Here is an 11,207-nt window from a genome sequence, read left to right on the forward strand (position 1 = left end):
CCGATTTCATGGGACTGAAAAATTACCTGGGTAGGCTAAATTGGGATGTCCTGACTATGGGTCAGGTAGGTGATCTTGGTTGCCAATATTACGTTTTCCAGAGCATAGTTCTAGCTGCCCAGACAACTTTTGTTCCGAGTAGGGAAATTAGATCTAACAAAAATGATCCCAAATTGATGAACAATAGATTAAAACATCTCATTGGTCAAAAGAGAGGCATATATAGGCGTATCAAAAGAGGGTATGAGCAGTAAAGAAATCAATATATTCAATTAAAGAGAGAAATAAAGAAAGGAATAAGAAAAGCAAAAAGGGATTTTGAGGCAAAGGTCGCAAGGGATTCAAAGATTAACCCTAAAGGATTCTTTCAGGTATACAGAAGTAAGATTAGGGACAAGATTGGCCCACTTAAAAGTAACTCTGGTCAGATCACTAACAGTGATAAGGATATGTGTGAAATTCTAAATGCCTACTTCCTGTCAGTTTTCACACAGGAAAATACTAGCGATATTCCTGAAATAATAGATTATGTAGAACAGGATGATAATAAACTATGTACGATTGCAGTAACTAGTGACATGGTCCTCAGACAAATAGAGAAACTAAAACCCAACAAATCCCCAGGTCCTGATGAACTGTTTGCAAGGGTGTTAAAGGAATGTGAAGAGGAACTTAGCATACTTTTGGCTAATCTTTTTAACATATCACTACAAACTGGCATAGTGCCTGATAAGTGGAAAATGGCAAATGTAATACCTATTTACAAGGCAGGTGACAGGTCCTTGGCTTCGAACTATAGACCAATAAGCCTTACCTCAATATTGGGAAAATTTATGGAATCAATAATTGCCGTAGCAATTCGTAGCCATCTTGACAGGCACAGAGTGATTAATGAATCTCAACACTGTTTTACAAAGGGGCGTTCCTGTCTTACGAATTTACTAACTTTTTTCACTAAGGTGTTTGAGGAGGTAGATCATGGTAATGAATATGATATTGTGTATATAGACCAATCAAACCCAGCCCCTCCCACTGATATATTTGTCCAGTCTCTTCTTAAAGCTACCCAAGGTCCTAGCCTCTATCACCCCACTGGGAAGACTGTTCCACGCATCTACAACTCTGTTAGAAAACCAGTACTTACCTATGTCCTTTCTAAATCTAAATTTATCCAACTTATCGATAGAGCTCCACACCAGAGGCTATTGAGGAAACTTAAGGCACACGGAATTGGAGGAGAAATTTTTTCCTGGGTAGAGGCATGGCTGACAAATAGACAGCAGAGAGTTTGCATAAATGGGGAGAAATCAGAATGGGGGCACGTCACAATCGGTGTTCCTCAGGGGTCAGTGTTGGGCCCGTTGTTGTTCACAATTTACATAAACGACATAGATGAGGGAATAAATAGCGACATAAGCAAATGTGCTGATTACACCAAAATAGGCCGTCCAATTCATTCTAAAGAGGACACTAGAGCACTCCAGGATGATTTGAATAGACTGATGCAATGGTCGGAGAAGTGGCAGACGCAGTTTAATATTGACAAATGCAAAGTTCTAAATGTTGGACAGGTAAATAACCATGCCACATATAAACTAAATAATGTAGATCTTAATCCTACTGATTGCGAAAAGGATTTAGGAGTTCTGGTTAGCAGTAATTTAAAACCAAGACAGCAGTGCATTAGTGTTCGCAATAAAGCTAACTGAATTCTTGGCTTCATATCTAGAAGTATAAACAATAGAAGTCCTCAGGTTGTTCTTCAACTCTATATATCCTTGGTTAGGCCTCATTTAGACTATGCTGCTCAGTTCTGGTCACCGTATTACAGAATGGATATAAATGCTCTGGAAAACGTACAGAGGAGGCTGACAAAGATGATCCCATGTATCAGAAATCTTCCCTATGAGGATAGACTTAGGGCCCTGAATCTGCACTCTCTCGAAAGGCGTAGGGGATATATGATCGAGGTGTTTAAATGGAAAACAGGAATAAATAAAGGGGGATGTAAATAGCGTGCTGAAAATTTCCAGCCAAGACAGGACTAGCAGCAATGATTTCAAGTTGGAAAAATTCAGATTCAGGAAGGATATAGGAAAGCACTGGTTTGGTAATAGAGTTGTGGATGAGTGGAACAAACTCCCGAGTACAGTTATTCAGGCTAAAACGTTGTGTAGTTTTAAAAATAGGTTAGATAAATACATGAGTGGGTGTGGGTGGGTGTGAGTTGGACCTGACCAGTTTGTGCTGCTGGGTCTGGTGCAGTGCTCCATCCTTGAGAGGAGATGATCAGACTGGGTGGGTCATTGGGCTAATCCCGGGGTGGGGGGTCATTGGTCTAATCCGGGGGGGACATGGACCTGCTCTGCATGGGTCAGTAGGCCTGTTGCAGTGTTCCTTCTTTCTTATGTTCTTATGTTCTTATAACACCAGACACAAACATCTCTATGACATTCCCCGTGTTCGACTAAACCTTTACAAAAATTCAATGTATTTCAAAGGACCTAAAATCTGGAACACCCTACCTGAAAACTCTAGAACTGCAGACACATTCATCACTTTCAAAACTACAGTTAGAAAACATATTATCTCCCTGATCCACCCCGACAACTAACTACATGATAACCACCTGGTGGTTCACAATTACACTCACTCACCCACTGACTATAAACCCAGAAATACTAATCTTAATCTTAAAATAATAAATCCTAACTAGTCATAAGTTTGCCTATGATACTCAAATATAGACACTTTGTATTGTGCCAAAACAAAAGCATTCACGTTGCTAAACTCACAAATTATGATGCAGTCACTTAGCCTTAATACCATAATCTGTAAGGATTTAATGTTAAGAATTAATCTAATTCTGCCCGAAATGCCTAGCCATGCTAGGTGTCCTAGTGACCCCCTCTGTAATTAGTATTTTATAACATGTAAACCACACAATACCTAAAACCTGTAAACCCCACATTGTAACCCTTATAGAGAATGAACTTGAATTGAATTGAATATATATATATATATATATATATATATATATATATATATATATATATATATATATATATATATATATATATATATATATATATATATATATATATATATATATATATATATATATATATATATATATATATATATATATATATATATATATATATATATATGGTCTCGTGTGTCACACAGCAGAAGGGAAGTATGCCAGACATGAGGAGATCAATGACATAATAAAGAGAAGCCTCGCCACAGCCCGTTGCCCAGCTCAACGGGAACCCCAAGTACAGAGGTCTGATGGAAGTCAAAAGCGTCCTGATGGAGCCACTATGCTACCCTGGAAGGATGGAAAGCAGATTGCCTGGGACTACATCTGTGCTGCCACATTGGCAGACACCTACTTGCCATACTCTGTAGTGGAAGGGGGTGGAGCTGCCAGCCACAGGGAGACCCAGAAGATCCGAAAATATGAAGACCTTCCCCCTTGCTATAACTTCATTCCAATAGGGTCGGAGACCCTTGGAGCATGGGGCAAGTGTGCTCTAAAGTTCCTCAAAGAGCTGGGTGAAAAGCTTATCATAGAAACCAAGGACCACAGGGCGACCAGCTTCCTCTTTCAGAGACTCAGTGTTGCGATCCAGAGAGGAAATGCCTGCAGCATTCTGGGCACGCGGCCCACCGCAGGGGAGCTGGACGCAGTATTCGAGATGTACCTCTGAGTTACCTATGTTGTTTTACTTTGTATCATATTTTTGTGAATGTTTCGTCAATGTATTTTGTCTTTAAATAAAATATATATACATAATATAGGGGGTGGTAGGAGAAAATTCTCAAACAGCTTCAGGGAGAACCTTGAGTTTTCCCTGAAGCAAGTTTATTCTTTTCTCTGAGGATGAGGGTCCCCAGGACAGTCTAGAGGCGGTAACTCCGTATATTTTAATATATATATATATATATGTGTATATATTAAAATATATATATATATATATATATATATATATATATATATATATATATATATATATATATATATATATATATATATATATATATATATATATATATATATATATATATGGGGGATATTGACCTGTTTATTTATGTTATTATATTGCATGTTGGGTTAACTAGTGTTAACACCTACATGATGTGGCACAGACACGAACAAACACCAGCATTCATATACTTGACAAGATCATTGGAATTAAAAAAAGGATGATAATTTGAACCGTTGTGTACCAAGAAATAAAAATCAAAATCATGCTTTTTGAGATTCACGGTGGACTTACCATCAATGCTAATTAACTCTCAGACAAAGGACGGGAGGCTAAGCAAAATAATTGGCTGCTGGAAAATAATAAAAAATTGCCTTGTGTTTCGGTGAAAACCGAAAAGAATATTTTTCTTATTTTTTTTTTTTTTTGTAAACTGGCATTCAGAGGAAGATATTCTTTGCCAATTTAGACAACAGTGAAAAAAACGAAATTTAAGAGGAAGTTGTTTTTCTTGTAAAATATATTGACTTGTTTCTGAATGATTCGTTCTACCTAGATAATTTACAGCAGTTATATGTTTATTCAGAATTTATTCAAGCACCATTATAACTTCTTCAATATATTGCAGCACCATTATAATTTCTTTAAATTATTGCAGCACCATTATAATTTCTTCAATTTACTGCAGCACCATTATAATTTCTTCAATTTACTGCAGCACCATTATAATTTATTCAATTTACTGCAGCACCATTATAATTTCTTCAATTTACTGCAGCACCATTATAATTTCTTCAATTTACTGCAGCACCATTATAATTTATTCAATTTACTGCAGCACCATTATAATTTATTCAATTTCCTGCAGCACCATTATAACTTATTCAATTTACTGCAGCACCATTATAATTTATTCAATTTACTGCAGCACCATTATAATTTATTCAATTTACTGCAGCACCATTATAATTTATTCAATTTACTGCAGCACCATTATAATTTATTCAATTTACTGCAGCACCATTATAATTTATTCAATTTACTGCAGCACCATTATAATTTATTCAATTTACTGCAGCACCATTATAATTTATTCAATTTACTGCAGCACCATTATAATTTATTCAATTTACTGCAGCACCATTATAATTTATTCAATTTACTGCAGCACCATTATAATTTATTCAATTTCCTGCAGCACCAATATAATTTATTCAATTTACTGCAGCACCATTATAATTTATTCAATTTACTGCAGCACCATTATAATTTATTCAATTTACTGCAGCACCATTATAATTTATTCAATTTACTGCAGCACCATTATAATTTATTCAATTTACTGCAGCACCATTATAATTTGTTCAATTTACTGCAGCACCATTATAATTTATTCAATTTACTGCAGCACCATTATAATTTCTTCAATTTACTGCAGCACCATTATAATTTATTCAATTTCCTGCAGCACCATTATAATTTGGTCAATTAGGATAACATTTTGCATCTTAACTTATCACAGGATAATACGAAGTTACTTTATATATTATTGTTCCTGGATAACTAGAATTATTTCTGTTATTTCTTGTACCTGGGTGACTCTTTGTACCTGGGTGACTCTTTGTACCTGGGTGACTCTTTGTACCTGGGTGACTCTTTGTACCTGGGTGACTCTTTGTACCTGGGTGACTCTTTGTACCTGGGTGACTCTTTGTACCTGGGTGACTCTTTGTACCTGGGTGACTCTTTGTACCTGGGTGACTCTTTGTACCTGGGTGACTCTTTGTACCTGGGTGACTCTTTGTACCTGGGTGACTCTTTGTACCTGGGTGACTCTTTGTACCTGGGTGACTCTTTGTACCTGGGTGATTCTTTGTACCTGGGTGACTCTTTGTACCTGGGTGATTCTTTGTACCTGGGTAACTCTTTGTACCTGGGTGACTCTTTGTACCTGGGTAACTCTTTGTACCTGGGTGACTCTTTGTACCTGGGTAACACTTTGTACCTGGGTGACTCTTTGTACCTGGGTAACTCTTTGTACCTGGGTGACTCTTTGTACCTGGGTGACTCTTTGTACCTGGGTAACTCTTTGTACCTGGGTGACTCTTTGTACCTGGGTGACTCTTTGTACCTGGGTGACTCTTTGTACCTGGGTGACTCTTTCTACCTGGGTGACTCTTTGTACCTAAGAACGAAGGAACACTGCAGAAGGCCTACTGGCCCATGCGAGGCAGGTCCAAGTCCCTACCGGCTTAAGCCAATGCACCCAACCTAGTCAGGTCAGGTCACATTGACTTAAGGGAGGAACACGGCAACCGACCTGTTAGCACAAGCTATCAGGTCCAACTCACACCCACCCACATCTACTCATGTATTTATCCAACCTATTTTTAAAGCTACACAACGTTCTGGCCTCTATAACTGTACTTGGGAGTTTGTTCCACTCATCCACAACTCTATTACCAAACCAGTACTTTCCTATATCCCTCCTGAATCTGAATTTTTCCAACTTAAAACCATTGCTGCGAGTCCTGTCTAGGCTAGATATTTTCAGCACACTATTTACATCCCCTTTATTTATTCCTGTCTTCCACTTATAAACCTCAATCATATCCCCCCTAATTCTACGTCTTTCTAGAGAGTGCAGTTTCAGGGCCCTTAGTCTATCCTCATAGGGAAGGTTTCTGATACATGGGATCATCTTTGTCATCCTCCTTTGTACATTTTCCAGAGAATTTATATCCATTCTGTAATACGGTGACCAAAACTGTGCAGCATAATCTAAATGAGGCCTAACCAAGGATGTATAGAGTTGAAGAACAACCTGAGGACTCCTATTATTTATGCTTCTTGATATGAAGCCAAGGATTCTATTAGCTTTATTGCGAACACTTATGCACTGTTGTCTTGGTTTCAGATTACTGCTAACCAGAACTCCTAAATCTTTTTCGCAATCCGTAATATTAAGATCTACATTATTTAGTTTATATGTGGCATGGTTATTGTCCTGTCCAACATTTAGAACTTTGCATTTGTCTATATTAAACTGCATCTGCCACTTCTCCGACCACTGCATCAGTCTATTCAAATCTTCCTGGAGTGCTCGAATGTCCTCGTCAGAATGAATTCGACGGCCTATTTTGGTGTCATCGGCAAACTTGCCGATGTCGCTCTTTATGCCCTCATCTATGTCGTTTATGTAGATTGTGAACAGCAGGGGGCCCAACACTGACCCCTGTGGAACACCGCTCGTGACGCTTCCCCACTCTGATTTCTCCCCATTTATGCAAACTCTCTGCTGCCTATTTGTCAACCATGCCTCTATCCAGGAAAAAAATTTCTCCTCCTATTCCATGTGCTTTAATTTTCCTCAATAGTCTCTGATGTGGGACCCTGTCAAAAGCCTTACTGAAGTCCATATACACAATATCATATTCATTACCATGATCTACCTCCTCAAATACCTTAGTGAAAAAAGTTAATAAATTCGTAAGGCAGGAACGCCCCTTTGTAAAACCATGCTGAGATTCGTTGATTAATTTATGCTTTTCAAGGTGGCTACGAACTGCCTCGGCAATTATTGATTCCATAAATTTTCCCACTATGGAGGTTAGGCTTATTGGTCTATAGTTCGAAGCTAAGGACCTGTCACCTGTTTTGAAAATAGGTATCACATTTGCCATTTTCCACTTATCTGGCACCATGCCAGTTTGTAGTGATATGTTGAAAAGATTAGCCAAAGGTGTGCTAAGCTCCTCTTTACATTCCTTTAGAACCCTTGCATACAGTTCATCAGGGCCTGGGGATTTGTTAGGTTTTAATTTATCTATTTGCCTAAGGACCATGTCACTTGTGACCCTAATAGTGCACAGTTTATTATCGTCCTGTTCTACATAATTTATCATTACTGGAATATCGCTGGTATCCTCCTGTGTAAAAACTGAGAGGAAGTATGTGTTAAAAATTCTACACATTTCCTTATCACTGTCAGTGAGCTGACCCGAGGAACTTTTGAGTGGGCCTATCTTGTCCCTGATCTTACTTCTGTATACCTGAAAGAATCCTTTTGGGTTAGTCTTCGATTCTCTTGAAACTTTAACCTCATAATCTCTATTTGCTTTTCTAATTCCCTTTTTTATTTCTCTCTTTAACTGAATATATCGATTTCTTAATTGCCCCTCTCCTCTTTTGATTTGCCTATATATGCCTCTCTTTTGACCAATCAGATATTTTAATCTATTGTTCATCCATTTAGGATCATTTTTGTTTGATCTGATTTCCCTATTTGGAACATAATTTGACTGAGCAGCTAGAACTATGCCCTGGAAAGCATCATATCGGCAACCATCACCACCTACCTGACCCCTAGTCAGGTCATTCCAGTTCAGCCCACCTAAGTAATTTTTCAGTCCTATGAAATCAGCCAAGCGAAAGTCAGGGACGGAGACTTGATTGCCATTATTAGGGGAATTCCATGATATGTTAAAACTGAGTGATTTGTGATCACTCTCCCCAAGCTCATCATTAACCTCAAGATTATTAATTAGTGTTTCCCTACTGGCAAGAACCAAGTCAAGGAGGTTATTTCCCCTAGTTGGCTCTGTCACAAACTGTTTTAAAAAACAATCCTGGATCGTATCAAGAAAGTCACCCGACTCTAAATTTCCTGTCAAATTGCTCCAGTCAATCTGTCTATAGTTGAAATCTCCCATTAGCACAACATTTTCGTATGTAGATGCCTTACGAATTTCGTCCCATAGAAGTTTACTGCACTCCCTATCAAGATTTGGGGCCCTGTAAATCACACCCAAAATTAGTTTTTCTCGGCCCTCGAGAAGCTGTAACCAAACAGATTCAGTGGCTGACGCTTCTAATTTAATATCTTGTCTAACACAACAATTTAAATTGTCTCTGACATACATCGCTACTCCACCACCTTTCCTGTTGACCCTGTCAGTGTGGAATAATTTATAGCCTTGTATGTGACATTCAGAGGGCATCTCTCTATCTTTCAGATTGAGCCAGGTCTCTGTTATAGCAATAATATCTATGTTTCCTGCACTTGCAATTAATCTTAGCTCATCTATCTTATTTCTAACACTCCTGCTATTAGTATAGTAAACCTTAAGGGAGCTAGTCCCTTGCTGCCCTCTGCTGTCCCCCTTTGTTTGCTGACCTGTTCTATTGTCTTTATTTATAACTTCATGCTGAATGCCTTTTATACATTTACTGTTTCCAACCCTAGTGTTGCAACCTGCTTGTTTCCCACACACACCCATACCTCTATCTTCCATCAGTTTAAAATCATAGGCATTTCACCAATGGCCTTCTCAATCGAGTCTGCAAGTGCTACCACCCCTGCCCCAGAGAGATGAACCCCATCCCTTGCATACATATCATGTTTGCCATAAAAGTTGTTCCAGTTGTCAATGAATGGGATTGCAAGTTCCTTGCAGTATCTGTCTAGCCAGCAATTTACACCAATTGCCCTAGACAACCATTCATTTCCTACTCCCCTTCTAGGCAAGATGCTACATATGATTGGGATCCCTCCCTTAGACTTAATGAAATCTATAGCTGACCTGTACTTATCTAGCAGCTCTTCTCTCCTACCCTTCCCAATATCATTTCCACCAGCACTGAGACAGATAATGGGCTTGTTCCCATTACCTGACATGATATTATCCAGTCTGTTGACAATGTCCCCAACACCAGCTCCAGGGAAGCACACTCTATCTCTCATCTTCTTATTCCTATTACAAAAAGCACGATCAACATATCTTACCTGAGAGTCACCAACCACAAGAATGCGCTTACCTTCATTAGCAGGGGCAGTAGTACCCTTACCTTCACTGGCCACTGAAGTACATTCATCCTGGAGAACAGAGAAGCGATTTCCTACCTTCAGATCTGCACTCTTAACTTTCCTTACTCTGATGCGCCTCCCATTACTGTGAACAACTCGCCACTTGTAGCAGGTGCTGGGCTGCACCTCACTGCTGGTAGCCGTTGCTACCACCCCACCAACAGCCTCCTCACAGTGAGAGACAGACTGCACCTCACTGCTAGAAGCCTCATTCCCCACATCTCCAACCACCTCACACTCTCTCCCAGGCCCATTGAGGTGGACCTTCAGCCTCCTAATCTCCTCCTGGAGAAGCAAGACCTCCTCCTTCAACTCTCCAACCTCAGCTTTTAAAACACTGTAGAAGCAAGCCATGCTTTGTAACCGTCCACGCTAATCCCCAAGCAGCTCAGGGTCTGTGACCTCACGTGACGACTGACCACTGAACACCTGGGTGACTCTTTGTACCTGGGTGACTCTTTGTACCTAGGTGACTCTTTGTACCTGGGTGACTCTTTGTACCTGGGTGACTCTTTGTACCTGGGTGACTCTTTGTACCTGGGTGACTCTTTGTACCTGGGTGACTCTTTGTACCTGGGTGACTCTTTGTACCTGGGTGACTCTTTGTACCTGGGTGACTCTTTGTACATGGGTGACTCTTTGTACCTGGGTGATTCTTTGTACCTGGGTGACTCTTTGTACCTGGGTGATTCTTTGTACCTGGGTAACTCTTTGTACCTGGGTGACTCTTTGTACCTGGGTAACTCTTTGTACCTGGGTGACTCTTTGTACCTGGGTAACACTTTGTACCTGGGTGACTCTTTGTACCTGGGTAACTCTTTGTACCTGGGTGACTCTTTGTACCTGGGTGACTCTTTGTACCTGGGTAACTCTTTGTACCTGGGTGACTCTTTGTACCTGGGTGACTCTTTGTACCTGGGTGACTCATTGTACCTGGGTGACTCTTTGTACCTTGGTGACTATTTGTACCCTCGTGAGTCTTTGTACCTGGGTGACTCTTTGTACCTGGGTGACTCTTTGTACCTGGTGACTCTTTGTACCTGGGTGACTCTTTGTACCTGGGTGACTCTTTGTACCTGAGTGACTCTTTGTACCTGGGTGACTCTTTGTACCTGGGTGATTCTTTGTACCTGAGTGACTTTTTGTACCTGGGTGACTCTTTGTACCTGGTGACTCTTTGTACCTGGGTGACTCTTTGTACCTGGGTGACTCTTTGTACCTGGGTGGCTATTTGTACCTGGATGACTCTTTGTACCTGGGTGACTCTTTGTACCTGGGTGATTCTTTGTACCTGGTGACTCTTTGTACCTGAGTGACTCTTTGTACCTGAGTGATTCTTTGTACCTGGG

At 39.9% G+C, this 11,207-nt stretch overlaps 1 protein-coding gene across 1 annotated transcript in view; it reads left to right on the top strand.

The window, feature by feature from the left end:
• LOC128690680 (cysteine-rich, acidic integral membrane protein-like) overlaps positions 1–10,938 on the top strand; it is a 36,463-nt gene extending 25,525 nt beyond the window's left edge. The window contains exon 3 of the mRNA XM_070088136.1: positions 10,328–10,938. Within this exon, the coding sequence (XP_069944237.1) occupies positions 10,328–10,938 (611 nt within the window). The remainder of the gene's footprint in view (positions 1–10,327) is intronic.
• Positions 10,939–11,207: the final 269 nt, after the last annotated feature.

This window comes from Cherax quadricarinatus, chromosome 24, assembly GCF_038502225.1.
Source record: "Cherax quadricarinatus isolate ZL_2023a chromosome 24, ASM3850222v1, whole genome shotgun sequence".
NCBI classification, from domain to species: domain Eukaryota; kingdom Metazoa; phylum Arthropoda; class Malacostraca; order Decapoda; family Parastacidae; genus Cherax; species Cherax quadricarinatus.